General features: G+C 37.7%; 1 protein-coding gene across 12 annotated transcripts in view; it reads left to right on the forward strand.

The window, feature by feature from the left end:
• The window catches only part of rap1gap2a (RAP1 GTPase activating protein 2a), a 125,555-nt gene that overhangs the window by 74,406 nt on the left and 29,301 nt on the right, over positions 1-21,848 (forward strand). For 8 of the 12 annotated variants that reach the window (XM_047820496.1, XM_047820494.1, XM_047820491.1 and 5 more), the window contains one exon: positions 15,824-15,908. In XM_047820496.1, coding sequence (XP_047676452.1) covers positions 15,866-15,908 — 43 coding nt within the window. In that variant the 5' untranslated portion in view covers positions 15,824-15,865. Of the gene's footprint in view, positions 1-15,823; positions 15,909-21,655; positions 21,795-21,848 lie in introns of those variants that run through there. The other 4 variants (XM_027150633.2, XM_027150640.2, XM_027150630.2 and 1 more) reach the window with 3 other exon arrangements.

A 21,848-nucleotide genomic window follows, 5' to 3' on the forward strand; every position in this document is an offset into this window, starting at 1 on the left:
TAAAATGTAATGCGTTAGAGTATTAGTTACTGTCAAATGTAACTGCGTTACAGTAACTCGCTACTGCCCAACACTGGTGAATGTTACTCAGTTTAATCAGGTGGAACCGATTAAGTAAATTTAACAAGTTTTTTTTTAATTTTGTACATGAGACCTAAATTAGTATCTTGAAATGGCATATTAGACACAATAAATTCCAGTACTTTGTCTGACCTGATGTACACCCTACATATTCATGCCTTTGTGTGTGTGTGTGTGTGTGTGTGTGTGTGTATGTGTGTGTGTGTGTGTCACTGAGCAGCATCACTAAATACACTGAATGACACAGCATTTTAGCTAAAAAAAAAACACCTAGCATTATTGTACCGTTTATTCCACAGCAGCCTTCTATAACACATTGATTGAGCTACCTGATAAAAGTGTGTCTATTCACCGTTATTAGAAATACGTCAGTATGTTCAGCTGCATACAGCAGACCTGTGTGCTCTGCTTTTTGACCGATTGTTTCGTCGGGCTCTGATGTAAACGTTTTTCCTACTGTTTCCTGCCTGACCCCACATTTATCTATTGAACTCTTGTTGGCATTGGTACGAGCACCGGATGAGCTGCTTTTGTCTCTTTAACCAGTGCCACACTGACAGAGGCACCTATTTACAGAGCCACAGAATGTGGCTTTCTGAGCTATTTTTAGAACTCACTTTTTCTCCTCCACCCTCGTTCCTTTCTCTCCCTATTTGCTGTACACTGAATCCTACGGGCTGCCCCCTGTCTCCGCTTTCGGCCTGCATGTAAACAAAGTGCTCCACGTGCTTAAAAGTCAAGATTACTGCTCATATTAATAATAAACTCGCTTCAAGATGACTAAGTATTAGTGGGACAAATTTTCTTACCTTGTACACAATATTGGGAGACTGACCAATAGAATAGAATAAAAAGTTTCTTATTATTTTGTCACATATCTATTACAGCACAGTGAAATATATCTTCCTTCACATATCCCAACTTTGGAGGTTGGGGTCAGACATGATGCAGCATCCCTGGAGCAGGTAGGGTTAAGGGCCTTTCTCAAGGGCCCAACAGTGACAGCTTGGCATTGTAGGGGCTTGAACCCTGATCCACAACACAGAGCCTTAACTGCTTATGCAACCACTGCCCCAGAGCCTTATCCACTTGTACCATCACTGCCCCAAAGCCTTAACCACTTGTACCACCACTGCTCCAGAGCTTTAACCACATGTACCACCACTGCCCCAGAGCCTTACCCACTTGTACTACCTCTGCCCCAGACCCTTAACCACTTGAGCCACCACTGCCCCAGAGCTGGAAAAGTTAAGAGCCTTGCTCAAGGGCCCAACAGTGACAGCTACGCAGTGTTGGGGCTTGAACCCTGATCCTCTGATCAACAACCCAGAGTCTTAACCACTTTAGCCACCACTGCCACATTTTTTTGCAAACCATCGTAAAAGAATAAAATGCTGTGAGTTCATTCACTTAGGATTGTACATCAGTGGGAATAAAGTAATAATTAGAAGAATTAGATATACACCAAGTGTGGCTATGTTACAAAAGTAAGGAATACTATTAGGGACATGATTTTATGGGAAAATAAACAGTACTTTTTATGTGACTAGTGGGATTAACTAGTGCAGGGGTATTCAATTAAAATTCAAAGAGGTTCAGTTACTAAAATTTCCTCCCAGCAAAGGTCCGATGCACCCTCATGTTAATAAAATCAATAACACACATACATTTCTATATCATTTATTGTTAAATTTCAAGTGTTTTCACAGTCTGAACTTGTCTGGCACTTGAATGGAAAACAATCCTGTAGTTGTCTTTACTACATGTCAAGTAACAGACAACAGACACTGAATTTCTTCTGAATAAAATAAATAAAAAGTACAAACACAGCTTTGTGCAGCCTGAACTTAGGGCCTAGATTTCAAGTAATGTAAAACATTCAGAATCTTCTGAATAAAATAAAAGTGCTTTTAATCTTTAAGAAAAAAATGAAACCAAAGACTTTTGAGCTGCCCCTTTTTTAAACATTAACTACATTAATAACACAGGAACTTTAGGCAAAAGAACATTTCAAGTAAAATAGAACGGGGCAGAATTTACTGAATAAAAGAAAAGTGCAGAGCTTTGAGCAGCTCCCTTTTTCCTCTCTCCTTTCCACCTCTCCTTACTCCCTTTCCATCTTCCGTTCCTACTGAGAGAAATGGACATGTGACTGTCCTGCCAGCAGTTTTAATCTTAATTGTCCTGCCAGCATAATTAGGTGCATTACTGCCACCTTCTGCTCTGGAGTATGGAACAGAAACAATCTGTTTTTGGCTTGGCTTTTGATGACGCTCCTGTCGTAATAACTAGTTTAACTGCACATGAATGAACGATTGATCTTTTTATTAATATTAAAGAGCTTATATAATCTTATAATAGTAGATTATAATAAGGAGATGCTTAACATGATAATATTAGAATTTTAACGGGTCCGGGAAGACCCGTCACTCGGTCCGGTTCCAGACCGCGGTCCACCATTTGGTGATGCCCAAACTAGTGGAAGAAAAAGTGCACTTGAAATACCTGAGTGATGCAACCCAGTGTACGTGAAATCTTATTTCCCAACACTCACTCACTTTCTACCGCTTTATCCGAACTACCTCGGGTCACAGGGAGCCTGTGCCTATCTCAGGCATCATCGGGCATCAAGGCAGGATACACCCTGGACGGGGTGCCAACCCATCACAGGGCACACACACTCTCATTCACACACTATGGACAATTTTCCAGAGATGCCAATTAACCTACCATGCATGTCTTTGGACCGGGGGAGGAAACCGGAGTACCCGGAGGAAACCCCCGAGGCACGGGGAGAACATGCAAACTCTGCATACACAAGGCGGAGGCAGGAATCGAACCCCGACCCTGGAGGTGTGAGGCGAACGTGCTAACCACTAAGCCACCGTGCCCCGCATTTCCCAACATTTAAAAAAATAAATAAACCATCTATAACTAAAAATAACTACAAATAAAACCCTTTTCCATTCATACACTACACTCTAGAGTACTTAGTGTAAATTTGCAGTGTGTAGTATGTTATATGGGACACAGGTAGTGTTTCAATAAAAGCTGTTTCCACTCTGAAGTTTTATAAAAAAAATAAATAAATAAAAAGGTGTTTTATTGCTGTAATACTACAGCAAATTTCCCTAACAATATAAACTCTTTTAGTTTAGTTTTGTTTGTTTTTTTAAATAAAACGGGACACATCATACTTTTTATTCATTTACACTGTAAGTGTGTTTAAAGTTTTATTGTAATATGACCATGAAACAAGTTAGTTAATTTTGTCACTAGAGCTTGTACTGGTCTCTTTCCTTTTCAGGCTTTCTTGAAGCCTGTTTGTTTTTGTTACAAAGAAAAAAAAAGTATGAAGTCTTTTCTGAGTTAGAAAACCCAAAGTTAGAGCTTTATATACAATATATGTGAAGCTCTGACACTGGAGTCTCCTCCTATTAAACCTTCACTATATCAATGATTACGATTTTTTTTTGTGAAGCGTTTCTTTAAAACAAAGATATTAATATAAACGGTGATTCAGAGTTTAACAGCCCCTGTTATAGAAAATGAATCAACAGCATCTGACCGATCAGAGCGGAGAATCCGACAGCACTGGTATAAAGGTATATAAAAAAAGCCGCTATGCTTCAAGCAACGAACAAATGAGTTTTGTCTGAAATATTCATTTTCAGTTTGCTCCTTTAAACAGTCTCCTGAGCATGAGTAAACTTATGAGCAGCTCAGGAAGTGTATATATATATATTTTAGATATTGTATATATATCAACTGGTCCCTCGTGGGTGCTGGAGCTATGATTTGGATTGAAGTTTCCTCACCAGCCACTGAGTCTCTGCCAAAATCAATATGTTCCATTCAGAAGCCGTGGAGCCGAGAGTAAGAGCACGTCGAGAGGAGACGCAGCGGGTTAGGATTTAATAGTCTGTTGCAGGAGTCGATAGGGGACGGGAATCCAAATATAAAATAATTATAATAATAAAAATCTACACAGTGGACTCTTGAGGAACCGCAAAGGTTAGAATAACATAGCAGATGGACAGAGTCTGTAACGTGACACTGAAGATGGGGTGTAATATTAAACCAGTATACCAGTATACTTCAGTCAAGGGACCTTTAAATAGTTATAGACTTTAAATATACTTTATGGTGCGAGTACAGACGATGACTTCATATTAAAATCACCAATGACACCAAAGACTCCGCCCACCACAGAGACTGACTGATGCAATTGTAACCCAGAGTGATTACAATAAGAAATAAAAATAGGGAGAAAATGGTGATCTGAATCAAGACAGGAGTTTTAATAAAATAACAAAATTGACACACAAGACACGAGACAGATAAAAACCAAAGAAGATAACAGCAATCAGGACCATAAAGCAAAGCACCAAAAAACACGCAAAATACGGCTAGGGCTCAAAGGAAGAGAAAAAAATGCAACCAACAGGTACAAATAGACGAAGTGGTTAATGATACATTAGGACGGGACAAAGGAAGGAAGGATCAGGCAGTACAAACGCACCTGAAGACACAAAACAAACAAAAGCACATGGCACAGAACTTAACACACACTGCCAGAACACCCCCTAGTGTTCTGAGAAAGAAATGTCCAAGCGAACTCTGACACTCTTGCTTGTTTTGTGTCTTCAGGTGTGTTTGTCCCACCCGACCCTTAGTCCGTCCCACTTCTACACACCTGTTGTGTTGTGTTGAATTTGTTTTTTGTTGTGTCTTTATCATAGTTTGGGTGTCTCTTGTGTTTGGTGCTTTGTTTTGTTCCTGATGTTCCTGATGTATCTAACTGTCTAGTGTTTCCTGTGTGTTTCATTCATTCATTCATTTTCTACCGCTTATATACACACTGGAGGGTGACACAGTGGCTTAGTGGTTAGCACATTTGCCTCACACCTCCAGGGTTGGGGGTTCGATTCCCGCCTCTGCCTGGTGTGTGTGGAGCTTGCATGTTCTCCCCGTGCCTCTGGGGTTTCCTCCGAGTACTCTGGTTTCCTCCCCCGATCCAAAGACATGCATGGTAGGTTGATTGGCATCTCTGGAAAATTGTCCGTAGTGTGTGAGTGTGTGAGTGAATGAGAGTGTGTGTGTGCCCTGTGATGGGTTGGCACTCCGTCCAGGGTGTATCCTGCCTCGATGCCCGATGACGCCTGAGATAGGCACAGGTTCCCCGTGACCCGAGAAGTTCGGATAAGCGGTAGAAAATGAGAGTGAGTAATCAGACTGGTAGATTTCATTCACTACATTTTTTTCTCGAATTCGACTCATATCAATGTGTTCGTTTTTGAACATGGCTATTTCCAAAGAAACATATCGTTCTGATGACTTGTATGGCAGAAGCTCCATAAAAAGTGATCATGAAGGTGCATAATTGATGATTTTTGATATGGTGAAGTATATGTTTAACATTTGGGTAAGGACACCAGGAGTGTGACATTTTTAATTAAAATTTCTTTTTGTTGTACAATTGTTGGGAAATAATCAGCATTGCTCCACTTTGCGTTGGGTTTCAGAACACTATCCCAGTGTTGATTATTTTCTATAACAGCGTGCCACGAAAATGTTGAATTCTACCGGATTTTAATGAAAGCAGACTAATTTTATTCTTAAGTCAAACCTCATGGGATATTTTTTGCTTACCATGACGTCAGCCTTTTGAAAAACCTTCATTTGCCATTTGTGTGCTTACATTTTTCTCACGTTTCCACATTTAGTCGATATAAGTAGAGTTTCTTTGTGAGGCACCTTGTACTCGTATACCACACACTGTATCTGCGTTAACACCTGTGTGTGTGTTTGGTGTGAAAACATAAAACGGTAATTCACACGTACCAAACTCCCCCATCGCACACAGCCTGAGGAGTGGTTGCCATGGCACCAAGGTTCGCTTTTCCATTGGGTACCGACTGTTAAATAGCTTTATTAATTGAAGCATTGATTAGCTGTTTAATCCGGAGGGCAGCTGCACATGTCTTAGCTTCTTCATAATGCTGTTTTTCAACAGGCTTTAAACAAAGAAGACTATGTAAAGGCAACGATGCACAAATTAAACCTGTATGTGAACAACAAAAATTTATCCAGTGTATACCAAAGAAATGACTATCGACCGAAATCTATTAAAAAAAAAAGCCACACAACTCTAAAGACCCTAACTACACTGTGGTAGCTAATCCTCTTATGCTAATTTCTTGCCCATGCTGTATGTAAACATGCTAAAGGAGACAATTTAGCAAAGCTAAACAGCTTATTTTTCTTTTTCTATACATTTTGTGTCTATTTCAGTTACAAACAATTTAATAGAATTTTCCTTTTTTTTTTTTTTTGCATTTTTTCCTCAGAACTGTTCCTGATAGCATATCTAACACAGATAAATCTTTATGCTAGTCAGGCTCGTTCTGTCAGTATTTATAGAAAAGAATAGAACGGGGCACAGAAGCCTTTATTATCGCCAACATATACATTACAGCACTGTGGAATTCTTTTCTTCATATACCCCAACTAAGGAGGTTGGGGTCAGAGTGCAGGGCAGCTATGATACAGCGCCCGCTATGATACAGCGCCCGCTATGATACAGCACCCGCTATGATACAGCGCCCGCTATGATAGAGTGCCCGCTATGATACAGCGCCCGCTATGATACAGCGCCCGCTATGATACAGCACCCGCTATAATACAGCGCCCCTGGAGCAGGGAGGGTTGAGGGCCTTGGTCAAGGGCCCAGCAGTGGCAGCTTGGCTGTGCTGGGCCTTGAACCCAGATCCTCCGATCAACAACCCAGAGCCTTAACCAGTTGACACAGATCATCAGAAATACTAAGATTTATATTATACAAAAGTTCCTGATTAATATTAGTTTTATATTTAAATGTGTTTGTATTTATTCCCAATGAAAAATCTGAGGTGACCGAGGTGACTGTAGTGAGGAAGTTTCCCTTAGATGGAAGAGGAAGAAACCTTGAGAGGAACCAGACACAAAAGTGAAACTCATCCTCATTTTGGTGATGCTGGAGGATGTGATTATAAACTGTTATAAACACCACAGAGTGTTTATATGAAAATTCTCCTTTCTACAGTCAGATACCGTCTGATAATCATCTGTATTGATTAGAAGGATGCTGTCCTCAATATACTCCAAGGAGTTCATCTTCTCGTTGAATGTCCGAAATCTTAAAGGGGCAAATATATCAATAAAAAAGTTCCAGTTCCAGGTTAGATTTTTCTCACACAAATGTTTGTATCTTTAAAGTAAACGTTGATATCAAACCCATTTCCATATCATTAACCACTAAAATTCTGTGTAAGATTATCAACAGAGGCAAAAACACACGTCTCACACTGAAAGCCAACAGAGTCCTGGCTTATTTTAGATCAAACTCACAGACAGAACATTGTTTGTTTCTTTATACTAATTGAAAAGTCCATGTCGGTTTCGCAATTAAAATCAAACTCCATTGGCAGATGAATACGATTGGCAGATGAATACGATTGACAGATAAATTTGTCTACCAAATGATCATACTTGCAACTTGCGTACTTTAACCCTCACTACAATGAATAATAGTATGCAGTATATAATAGATACAGAGTGATACAGTAAAGCAGGACATGTTCATTCACGTGCATATTTCCCTTGTGTCTGTTGGTGTATTTGATGTAACATACATATTTCTTTTACATAACCATAATCTAATGTTTCCCAGCTGCCATGCTGTTGCTTATCAGTGGCTTGATCACTGCAAAGTGCACCATAAAACACCCTGAAAGTACACTTGAGCCCATATAGTAAGAGCACAATGCTGTAACACTGTCCATGTGATGCTTTCATGCTCACATAAACCAAAGCAATGAAACAAAAGAAAAAAACTACTTACACGACCGTTTTTTAGCTCGTTAGACGCGTGACCTCGCTCGCCCATATTGAGTGGCTTCTGTCAGCTGTGATTGTTCTTTTTTTCTCAGCAGTGAACCAGTGTGGAAAATGTTTTAACAGCACTCTCAATTGATCGCTTCGCTTTAGGTGTTTTGTCAGTAATTATGTAAAAAAAAAAATCCTTTTAGCTTTTGTGTTAAGCAAATATAATTCGTGTGGATGTATGATGTGTTTTTGATGTTCGATGTTAGTGGGGTTGCTCTGTTTGAAGTGCCTTTTGGACCTTCATGTAATTTTTCAAAAATATGCTGATACGATTCGGTGGATGGAATTGGGCTGAATGCCGATGTAATAAAAAAGGAACGTGAGTTAATAATCTGAGAACATAAGAGAAAGATTCTTTCTAGTGTCAGCGAAAGTAATTACAGAATAATGTTTAAAGAATGACGGACGGTATTCGTAAATTTGACGTATTTAATAAAACTATTAAAAATAAACAAATTTGATCAAATAAATTTGCTTGAAATAGAAATTTGCTTGGTATAATGTGTAAAAGATTTGTAAAAAATTATTACATTTGATTCATCGATATAATTTAATATATTATAAATTAATAAAATAAAAAAAACGGAAAAAAAATATTTATAAATTTTATTATTAATAAAATAAAACAAAAAAAAGCTTTATATTACACTTAAAGCAACATAAGTAGATATGCTCAATATTTAAAAGGAAGTAAATAATATTCAAATAATAGAAAAATACATTACATTCTATTAAACATTCAATGAAAATGAACCTATAAAGTGTAGCAGTATACTGTAGTTAAAGAGTTAAACTACCAAAGTTTTACTAGGAAATAATTTACCATAGAAGTGTGTGGTGCAAATATCTGTGACCCTCAGAATATAAATAATCGGCTACTAAAGGATAATAATCCTTATTGTTTATCTCGATGTGATGGTCATGGTTATCCTCTGCTAGCATAAATGACAAAATCCGGCTAAGAAATATCTGAGAAGCTGTATGCAATTCCTAAATTATTAAGCTAGCATGCAAACTCCTACAGGGAGATATTTGCTAAAGACAAACAGCGATGGAGAACATTTGATGCTTACATATTCAGCATAAAAATAAAGCAACTGGATAAAGATACAAACTCCATAATAAGGAGAAATCAGGTGACAAGTTTCACAATAAACTAGAGAACAGATAAATGATAAATTGATGGCAACAGACTATGTATATGAACTGTTGTAAAAGTGCCAAGTACCCCGTGACAAACATTGGGAATTCATCTACAGCATGTTTGCTTGACACCTCCAGGGTCGCGGGTTTAATTCCAGTCTCCACCCTGTGTTTGTGGAGTTTGTGTGGTCTCCTTTTGCTTCAAGGGTTTCCTCCTGGTTCTCTGGTTTCCCTGAGTTTCAATGAGTCCAAAGACATGTGTAATGGGATTAATCCCTGTGATGAGTTGGAGCTCCATCCAGGATGAAGCCTATCTTGTGCACTGGGATTAGACTCTAGGTTCAGTGTGACCCTGTGTATGATAAATGGTTCAGAAGATAGATGGATGGATGGATGGATGGATGGACATTTGTTTGATAAACCTAAGCAAGTAATTAAACTTTTCTGTCCTGCTTTTAAGCTGTTTTGCCAAATTCACCTCATATGTTTTTGTTTTCATCACCAGTTGTATTTATTTTTGTCTCTTTTTAGGTTAATACTTTAAATCGGCTGATAGGCTCATTGTGCACCTGTGTTGTTGTGTCTAAGCCTTGGAGGTTTGTGTTGTGTTATACATTCTGTTCATGTCTGTTTATGTTTTTGTTTTTTTTTGTTTCGGTTTGTTTACCGATTGCCCTTTTGTAATGTAGTTTCTTGCACGGTCCAATAGCGACAAAGTGCGAATGACCGCTATGATGTTACTAGTATGAAAATAAAATGCTAAAAGATTTCTTTAGGGGCATTAAGGGCACCAAGGGCATCTCATACTAATACCCATTAAGGCTGTGTTTGCAGTGAAGATTGGCTGGACACCAACATTTCTCTCTATAAATAGCTGGAAGTTAGCATGGAAAGCACTGTACGATGTCAGCCATGACCCTGTGACTAACATGAACCAAAGCAAGAATCAAAGCAGTTATTACAAAGACACTGTCATTGTTTTTTTTTTTTTTGTCATTTTCTGACATCCGACATTAAAAAAATGGCATTAATGCATCCCATAATGCCTTGCTGCAGCAGTAATGATAAGGAACTGTCCTGGCGTGTGGATTATCAGTTTATTGTGGTATGTGGCGCATTGACAGTGACAGTAATCCACTAACAGAAAACTTATGGAGCACAGATGATGGATATGCCACTGATTCTGGGATTCAGAAGGATGACACAGCAAAATCTTTAAGAAAAAAGAGCTTACGAACCATCAGGGCAGATGTGTTTGCCTGTTCCCATCTTGCCGGTGCACGGTTACAGTATGTCCATTAGTGGAAGAATTAAGTCCATTAAGATGTTAGTCCATTAGTCGAGAGCTTTAATTGTTGCGGCTAGGGACGGTTCATTATCGAATTTCAGAGCAGACGCTTATCACATCAGAAATGGCACCGTAATTAAAGTTTAATTAGTAGAATGCTGCTTTTACCTCCTCAATAACTTTCCTCGTTTTCTTCTTTTTACCCCCCCAACATTTTCTTTCTTATTTTTTGTGACGTCTTTGTTATGCAGTGCTTGAAATGTCTCTCTCAATGCCACAGTCTCTGCAAAGCGTAATCAATACAGTAGACAGAGAGACACAGAGCCGGAACATTAGGCAATCATAATTGCTCAACAAATGGGGATGGTATTGAATCACGTCTAATTAAAGAATTAGATACACAACAGCATGTTGAATCCGAGAGGAGATAACACAGGGAGCGGAGCGAGTTCAGACGTGAGATATCGCGACCTCATCGTGTGATCATGATTTATTCCGTCTGACACCGGAAAATAGTTCAACTTGACACAGCACATTTTATTTCTCATTAATTTCTCACATCATGAATGCTCACATCATTAAAGAAATGCACCACAGGCTAAAGAGAAGTCCACAAGAGAGGACCTCAGACCCCTGGAGATGTTTTGTATTGAGAAGTATCTCAGATTCCTTGTCTTATATTATCATTAAACATGATAAGAAGTGAGCCAAGACTAAAAATAAAATCTCTTCAGTTAAAGGTTAGGAGTCTCTTATATTGTCTCTGGAAAGACAGATTTCAATAGACTATTATACTCATTTATGATGGATTTACTTTAAATGCTTTGAAGTTAATTATTTTCTTCAACATTACATCCCAAAATCCTCTTATAATCCAGCAATTTGCTAAGTAAATAATTTATTGATTAAAAGAAACACTTTGTAATTAATGTGAACTGTCTGTTCTACAAGTCTCCATTTAAGGTACTATTGAAATGATATTGTATTAAAACACGGGGATTAATATCATACACATTGATTTTGACAATTAATCACCAACATCTGATGAATCAGATCATTTAGCAATGAAAGGAATTTATAAATAAAAGCAAATGGATGAAGGATGGGAAAAAACGAACGAATGAATGAATGAATGAATGAGTGAATAAATAATTAAATTAATAAATGAATGAATGAATGAATGAATGAATGAATGAATGAGCAAATGAACAGCTGAACAAATAAGTAAATGAAAAATAAATAAATGATAAAAAAGTAAATGAATGAATGAATGAATATATATATAAGGGAATGAATGAATGAATGAATGAATGAATAAAAGAATAAGTATATATATATATATATATATATATATATATATATATATATATATATATATATATATATATATTTAAGAGAATAAATGAATGAATGAATGAATAAAAGAATAAGTATATACATAAACAAATGAACAAATAAATTAGTATATAAGTAAGTGTTTGAATGAATGATTTAATGAATTACTGAATTAATGAATGAATTATTAAATGAAAGAATTAATAAGTAAATAAGTGAATTAATAAATGAATAAATGAATGCATATATAAGCAGATATATGAATGAATGAATGCATGAATGAATGAATGAATGAATGAATGTCCCATAACTGATCTGTTATAATTTATTGTTTCCCCGTCAGCTACGTCTTCATGTATGATCGTACGTATATTTTATTATTCTCCCCCTTTTTAACTGTTAAAAGTAGCTCTGTTCTTGGTAAGACTGTATCATGACATTAATGTGAAGTGGATTATTTGGTCCAGTTACCATTAACACAATTGTATCCACAAATAAGCCTGTGTGCATCTGGTCTTGTTTTAATAGATTCTGCTTATTCCACAGACACAATGAAACACTCATTGTGACTCATTGTCACTCCTATCACTCCATCTTCTTCTCTCTTACTCCTGTGCCTCTCTCAGTCTTTCTTTATTCTCTACTTATCCTGTTTTTCTTTGTCATCCTGTGTCCGCTTGTCTCCTGTCGTCTCGTCTCAAAGTGAGACCATGACGCAGACTCTGCCTAATTACCACAGAAGCAGACACAAGGACAGTCGCACTGCAGCACACACACACACACACACACACACACACACACACACACACACACACACACACACACACACTTGTACACGCTGACACTTTCACATGCCAGCATGTACAGTGTACGCTGTATCATGTGGCATCATTTAATGAGAGAGAAAAGATGAATCCGTTTACTGCTTAATATTCAAAATGCATTAATCCAAGTGTGTACAATCTCCAGTGACCTGGAACCCAATCATGATGATCTGCCTTGATATCTGTCATTTGAAAAAAACAAAAAAAAAAGCCTTTTTATTGTAGTAATACATCTTTTAATACTTCAACTTTTTACTCATTTAACACTTCTCTATTGAATTATGATTTATAGACTTATTATAAATATATATAGAGTTATTTAATAGAAATAAAGTCATGGATCACCTGGCTTCTCAGACCTTGGGGGGGGGGGGGGGCTACAGTGCAAACTGGTTAAATGCTAAAGTCTTCATGCACGGGTGGATTTAATGATGTTAGATGTTTAAGGTGTGTATATTTCTTTTTAAGCCTTGACACTTTGCATTAACATGTGTCCTGATAAACAAGCTCAAGTGCTTCCTTAAGGTCCATCGTGGTCCACATTCAGAGGTTTGAGACAAATATCATCACATCTCATTCATTGTAAAAACAAACCTACAGAACTTACTCAATAAAAGTAAGGTAACGGTTTGAAAAAGTGAAAGTGACGTGATATAAGTACTGTGACCCATACTCAGAATTTGTTCTCTGTGTTTAACTAATCCAAAGTGCACACACACAGCAGTGAACACACACACACACACACACACACACACACACACACACACACACACACACACACACACACACACACACACACACACACACACTGTGAACACACACCCGGAGCAGTGGGCAGACATTTATCCTGGGAGCAGTTGGGGGGGTTCGGTGCCTTGCTCAAGTCGTCTTTGGCTCCTCAGTCGTGGCCGGCCCGAGGCTCAAACCCACAACCCCTAACCACTAGGATATTTGTTCTGCTAATTCAGCTTTTCTTTAACAGAAGCGATGTATAAAATCCCTTCATGCGTTCGCTGTGTTCAGTACATTCCAAAAATCAGGTATGAACTACTGTATATTTCCAACCTACCTAGTCATATTCATGGAGTTTACCTAAAAAGTAAGCACACTGTATTAGTTTTATTTCAAATGGAGTGGCTGTTTAGCCACGTTTTATGCTAGCTGTGGCATCTCTGATTGGTGGCTTGAACAAATAATAATAATAATAATAATAATAATAATAATAATAATAATAATAATAATAATAATAATAATAATAATAACAAACAAACAAACAAACATATATATATCTGGAAAATTGTCTGTAGTGTGTGAGTGTGTGAGTGAATGAGAGTGTGTGTGCCCTGCGATGGGTCGGCACTTTGTCCAGGGTGTATCCTGCCTTGATGCCCAATGACCCCTGACCCCGTGACCCGAGAAGTTCGGATAAGCGATAGAAAATGAATGAATGAATGAATGAATAAATAAATACTATTTCCCATTTTTGTTTATTTAAATCTCATCCTTCATGGTATGTCAGTCTTAGAACTTGGAACTTTTACAGCTTGCATTCTCACTAAAAATTCAATTTACTGTAAAAGTTAGTATTATATACAGAGGCTGTTCAGCTCTATAGCAATCTGTATTGAATTCATATGTTTTCGGATCTGAGTGTAAACCTCATCACGTGTAAACTACAGAAGGTTTTAGGATCTTCTGAAGATTGCTATTCCTGGATGGAGTGAGCTGTTTGAGGATTCTGGCCACGGAGGAGAGAAATAAACTGTGACGAGTGGGAAGTCTCACTGGCAATTTATTGCTCTCCACATGTGAATTAGGCTCCATTGAGTCTCATCATATCCAGGTCAGCGGCACATAACCAGCCAAATCCTCCAGAGATATAAATGACGACTTTGCTGTGTCACCGCATTCGTTTTGGTAGTGAACGCTTGTGCATGTCTGCGCTTCAGTAATTCAATAAAGTGCAATTGTTTCTGTAGGCCGATGTCTGGGATTTATGGTAATAATATCTGGAACGCTTTTATAATATTTTGTTATTAGTTTACTGTTGGTTGAGTCTCTGCAGACTCTTTTGTTTAACGGTGATACTTTTTGTTACCGGTTGCGCCGTAACGTGTAATTGTAGCTGCTTAAAAATGAAGAATTCAGACTCATGTGTTGAGATTTCAGTTTTCATTTCAGCCAGGGTTTAGGACTCTCTCAAGTGTGTGATCCGAGAGCTTAATGGTGTATAACTTCAGGCCTCACGCTTCGAAGTCTCCGAGGTCTCCCATTTCCTGCTAACGGGAACATGAGTGTGTCTAATTTTAAACTTTGGACCTTCAGTCCGTCTCATGCTCATCTTTGGCTAAGAAAAGTGCTTTCCATATGTGATCATGTTCCTGTAAGCAGCTACAATACCTTGTGCTCTTTCTATGGCTGGAAACACAGGATATATGGATTAAACTTTAAACATTTATTAATGTATATAGTCTTCCTCTTCTACTTAACTGCAAAAATATTATATTTTTCCTTATTTATTTATTTGTTTGTTTGTTTGTTTGTTTCTTTGTAATATTAGTTTTTATTATTTTTTAATTTGTAAATAAATAATTAATAAATATATTTTTAATATTACTCAGTACAAAGTAATAAAAATGTACAAAATAAAAAATAAAAATAAGTCAAGTCTTCGTATGTAAACATTGTAAAACATGAGAAGAAAGACATGAAAGAAAGTGAGAGCAAATATCTTCAGAGGCAGACTGGTAGGACAAGTCTGTGGTGTGAGGAGTCAGAGGCTTCCCAAGCACACCCAATAGCCCTGTGTGTGTGTGTGTGTGTGTGTGTGTGTGTGTGTGTGTGTGTGTGTGTGTGTGTGTGTGTGTGTGTGTGTGTGTGTGTGTGTGTGTGTGTGTGTGTGTGTGTGTGTGTGTGTGTGTGTGTGTGTGTGTGTGTGTGTGTGTGTGTGTGTGTGTGGTTAAAGCAATTACACGTTCAGCACAGCGAAAAATACAACCCACTCTCATCAGATCACCTCATCAGATTCTGAGAAGGGCATAACATATTCTCTCTCTCTCTCTCTCTCTCTCTCTCTCTCTCTCTCTCTCTCTCTCTCTCTCTCTCACACACACACACACACACACACACACACACACACACACACACACACACACACACACACACACACACACACTGTTCCATAATGCCAGAGCATCATCTAAAATTGCCTATGTGTGTGTTGCAGGAAACAAGAGCTGCTGACAATCTCAAACGTTCCTCTGGGAGAATGTCCACCATCTCCGCCACGTACTGCGCCACCTACTATGAAGGTGAGTGCAGTAGTCAGCTCCACACACACACACACACACACACACACACACACACACACACACACACACACACACACACACACACACACACACACACACACACACACACACACACACACACACACAATGTATTACTCCATAATAAAAAGTGCTATTTCTTATGAAAATCCAGATAAATCCTGCATAGCTAACAAAATGAAAAGTTAGGACACTTTTTTTTCTAAGGTCCAGTAAAGTGTATCAACGCTGTGCTTTTTAATGACCTTCCATTCACATATAGATTAGAAATACTTTTTGTCACTATTCTGTCTCTATAAGATATACTCACTGTACGTGATGGATAGACACTCAAACAGGAGGAATATATAATGATCTCATATATAAAGTAGAAGAGGAAGATTGTGGAACGTCCATAACTAGATAGATAGATAGATAGATAGATAGATAGATAGATAGATAGATAGATAGATAGATAGATAGATAGATAGATAGATAGATAGATAGATAGATAGATAGATGACAGACAGACAGATGACAGACAGACAGACAGACAGACAGACAGATAGATAGATAGATAGATAGATAGATAGATAGATAGATAGATAGATAGATAGATAGACAGACAGACAGACAGACAGATAGATAGATAGATAGATAGATAGATAGATAGATAGATAGATAGATAGATAGATAGACAGACAGACAGACAGAGATAGATAGATAGATAGATAGATAGACAGACAGACAGACAGACAGACAGACAGACAGACAGACAGACAGACAGACAGACAGATAGATAGATAGATAGATAGATAGATCGATAGATCGATAGATCGATAGATCGATAGATAGATGACAGACAGACAGACAGACAGACAGACAGAGATAGATAGACAGACAGACAGACAGACAGACAGACAGACAGACAGACAGACAGACAGAGATAGATAGATAGATAGATAGACAGACAGACAGACAGACAGACAGACAGACAGACAGATAGATAGATAGATAGATAGATAGATAGATAGATAGATAGATAGATAGATAGATAGATAGATAGATAGATAGATGACAGACAGACAGACAGACAGACAGAGATAGATAGACAGACAGACAGACAGACAGACAGACAGACAGACAGACAGACAGATAGATAGATAGATAGATAGATAGATAGATAGATAGATAGATAGATAGATAGATAGATAGATAGATAGATAGTTAGTTAGTTAGTTAGTCAGTCCATGAAGTTTGTTCCTGTATTCACTCACCTTATAGCAGCTATAAAATGTTGTTTTTTTACCAGCCTTCCTTAAGGTTAATAAATAGATAAATAAATAAATAAATAAATAAATACCGTTTGTCATGTCACCAAGGAAACTGAAATTATTACATAATTTCATCTCAGAGCTTTCTCACAAATTTGATTTATAAATTATTAGAACTTTCTTGTCTTGGATAATATTATTTATAAATAAATGTCAAGGCAGATAAATAAGAAATAAGACAGGTCTCATTGTGGCTCTGATTAAACACAATACAGTGTCTGATATAAGAAATACATTTATACTCATTTATACTTTTCCTCCTGGTACTCTGGTTTCCTCCCCAGTCCAAACATGTGTTAGCATCACTATATGTTCTCTAATGTGTGACTGGGTGTATACAGTAAGTGTGTGAGATTGTGCCCTCCAGTTTTCACCCCCATTTTCTGCCCCACGTCTCCTGGGGTAGACTCCATTTTCTCACTGACCCTGTAAGGTATAAGTGCTACAGAAAATGGATGGATGATGCATAATAAAAAGTCGAGTTTTTTTTGCGTTGATTTAATTCATGACTTATTTTTGTTTTGTATTCAGAGCTTGGGCTTTAGATTTGTTTTAAATCTGCAGTTTTAAACTCTCTTTTTGTGCCCTAACCTTTGAAACATACAGAGAGTGGTTATTGTATAAAGGAATGAGCGTGCACAATTACTCGTAATTTATTCATGACAATTTCTGGCTTTATCAATTAATTAAGCATTGTCCTGTCCCTCTCTCTAGTCAGTATAGCAAGAGAAAAATGTGCTTAGGTTTGAGAGTAGAACAGCGAGGCATTTTCCCCCTGAATGTTTAACCCTCAAGCTTTAACTATATGTTGATTTTCTGTATGAACTCCTTATTACACTCACGTTAATCACTTCTGAATGTTTTTTTTTTTTTTCGATCTTGATTCATTTCTTACACATTTAAGGGTTTCATCAGATTCATCAAATCCAGTATCAGGATAGTGCAGTAGTTAGATTCAGTAGTTACTCACTAAGCCGGAAATTGTCAGGTTTTATGGTTTAATGCTAATTTAAAAAAAAAGTATGTTACCTTTTTAATGTTTAGATAATTTTATTTATTTATTAGATCACAAGTGCTGTGAGATGTATTCAGATCAGAAACATTCTGTTAATTAGTGATGTCACCTTGTTGTGTGTCAGAGAGGGGGGGGGTAGGCAAAGAGAGACAGAGAGAGATACAGAGAGTGTCAGACAGACAGGAAAAGCAGATGGATATAGGAAGACCAATAAAAAGAAAGAGATTGGCAAAGACAATGATAGAGAGAGAGAGAGAGAGAGAGAGAGAGAGAGAGAGAGAGAGAGAGAGAGAGTCAGACAGACAGACAGGAAAAGAGAGACAGAGAGAGATAAAGACACAGACTAATGAGAAAGAGAAAAGCAGACAGAGACATGGAAAGAGAGAGAGAGAGAGAGAGAGAGAGAGAGAGAGAGAGAGAGAGAGAGAGAGATACAGAGAGAGAGTCAGACAGACAGACAGGAAAAGAGAGACAGAGAGAGATAAAGACACAGACTAATGAGAAAGAGAAAAGCAGACAGAGACATGGAAAGAGAGAGAGAGAGAGAGAGAGAGAGAGAGAGAGAGAGAGAGAGAGAGAGAGATACAGAGAGAGAGTCAGACAGCCAGACAGACAGACAGACAGACAGGAAAAGAGAGACAGAGAGAGATAAAGAAAGACACAGACTAAGAGAAAAGCAGACAGAGAGAGAGAGAGAGAGAGAGAGAGAGAGAGAGAGAGAGAGAGAGAGAGAGAGAGAGAGAGATACAGAGAGAGAGTCAGACAGACAGACAGGAAAAGAGAGACAGAGAGAGATAAAGACACAGACTAATGAGAAAGAGAAAAGCAGACAGAGACATGGAAAGAGAGAGAGAGAGAGAGAGAGAGAGAGAGAGAGAGAGAGATACAGAGAGAGAGAGACAGACAGACAGACAGACAGACAGACAGGAAAAGAGAGACAGAGAGAGATAAAGAAAGACACAGACTAAGAGAAAAGCAGACAGAGAGAGAGAGAGAGAGAGAGAGAGAGAGAGAGAGAGAGAGAGAGATACAGAGAGAGAGTCAGACAGACAGACAGACAGACAGGAAAAGAGAGACAGAGAGAGATAAAGAAAGACACAGACTAAGAGAAAAACAGACAGAGACATGGAGAAAGAGAGAGAGAGAGAGAGAGAGAGAGAGATAGATAGATAGATAGATAGATAGATAGATAGATAGAGAGAGAGAGAGAGAGAGAGAGAGAGAGAGAGAGAGATAGATAGATAGATAGATAGATAGATAGATAGATAGATAGATAGATAGATAGATAGATAGAGAAAGAGAGAGAGAGAGAGAGAGAGAGAGAGAGAGAGAGAAATAGAGAGAGAGAGAGAGAGAGAAATAGAGAGAGAGAGATCTACAGTAAGTCATCATTCTATAACGCAGGAGGTAAATTAACTTGACCCTGACGTCATTGTCCTTTTACCTCAAAATAGATGGAACTGTTTTACAGCCTGATTATAAACAACACTGAGAATCATTAGTACTGATTATGAAATCATGAACACTGAAACCTGAAATATGTTACTAAAGTCACCACAACTTCCTGAATTCTCCATTAGGCACATTGCTCAATTTCCTGTTAGTGGAGTATAACCCTCAAGCTGTGTAGAAAAAGAGCAACATCATCAACACACACTTAATAACATGTCAGTATTTAACTCTTAAAAGCTTCTCATGACTCTCTAATACACACACAAACAAAAAGATTGGACCTTGGCTTCATTGAGCGATGTTCGATTTTACTTCTCAAAATAATAATAAGGAATAAAAAAAAAACTTGACTGTTTATTTATGTTAATTTGTTTATTTTTAAGTTTTTTTGTTTTTATTATTTATTTATTTACTTATTTATTTGTAAGTATTATTTATTTGTAAGGTTATTTATTTGTTTGTTTCTTTCTTTCTTTCTTTCGCAATTTATTTATTTATTTTATTTATTTGTTTGTTTGTTTTGCTATTTATTTATTTATTGTTTTTTTTATTTGTTTATTTATTTATTTAAACTCTAAGTTGTTTATTTATTTAACCTCTAAGCAGAAATTTATTTCATTTTCTGCATCTGAATCAAAGTGAATATATTCTGTGAATATTTAAAACTTATAATCTTTACAATCTGAATCTATACACCGTGACCTTGAGTCTTTTTTTTTTTTTTTTTTTTTTTTACACGCATTTTAATTAAGTATGGCTGCAGCAGCGACCTGTCAGACGAGCACATTGTGTAAAACCAAAAGAGCAAACCTAAAGTCTAATCTAAAGTTGTTTTCACATTCTTCTCTTTTTCTGGAGTGGCCCAAAGGACTAATCACCGGTCCTCTTCGAAACAGTCGTCTAGGGTTGTGACTGATACGTGAGCTGTTGTAAATATTCATATGTGAGTCCAGGGTCATATAACAACATGCGATGGATGCAATTAATTGTGAGAGCTTTACACAAAACCTGTGTCTTTTTCTCATCTATGTTAATGCACATTGACATGCAGGAAACAGATGAACCGAGTGCTCTGTTCATAGTTAGAACAATTCCAAAACAAGCCCCAACTCAGTCCTGAACGCAGACACGAGTATTCGTAACCAGATAGTCGGATAGCAAAGTATCAGTAAATCAATCAGAAACAAAAGAAAACAAAATGTGTGCACTGTTTCTAATAATAAGGTTGTAATTTGGGGGGGCATGGTGGCTTAGTGGCTTAGTGGTTAGCACGTTTGCCTCACACCTCCAGGGTTGGGGTTAGATCCTGCCTCTGCCTTGTGTGTGTGGAGTTGTCACACACACACATACGCACACACGCACACACAAACACACACACACACACACACACACACACATAGAGCGGTTATTGTTGTTGACACACACACACACACACACACACACACACACACACACACACACACACACACACACACATAGAGCAGTTATTGTTGTTGACACACACATACACACACACGCACACAGACACATATAGAGCAGTTATTGTTGTTGACACACACACACACACACACACACACACACACACACACACACACACACACACACACATATAGAGCAGTGTTATTTTTAACGATATACACACAGAGCAGTGTAACTGTTGATAATACACACACATAAACACACGGTATTTGGTGATCACTCTTAATTTAAAGTTTGGGCTATGAAAAGAAAAGAGGAAAAAGAGAGTGTGCATGCAGTTGGTAAGGTCTCCAGCGTGCCAACTTTATCCCTGAAAGATGAGAAGTGTGTTTGTGAAACATGTTGCATGAGAAAAAACGAGAGAAGAATAACAAGAAAGGAAGTGAGATCAAATATCTCTAGAGGCAGACTGGTAGGACAAGTCTGTGGTGTGACGAGTCAGAGGTTTGCCAGGCACACCCAATAGTCCTGTTCCTGCTTTGTATATGTGTGTGTGTGTGTGTGTGTGTGTGTGTGTGTGTGTGTGTGTGTGTGTGTGTGTGTGTGTGTGTGTGTGTGTGTGTGTGTGTGTGTGTTACAGACCAGGACCTGCCTGGCTCCCTTACAGAGGTATGAAACAATTTGTAATCTTCAATATGCCAGACAAAGATGGTGTGTATTTTG

Source organism: Tachysurus fulvidraco, chromosome 11 (assembly GCF_022655615.1).
Source record: "Tachysurus fulvidraco isolate hzauxx_2018 chromosome 11, HZAU_PFXX_2.0, whole genome shotgun sequence".
Lineage (NCBI taxonomy): Eukaryota > Metazoa > Chordata > Actinopteri > Siluriformes > Bagridae > Tachysurus > Tachysurus fulvidraco.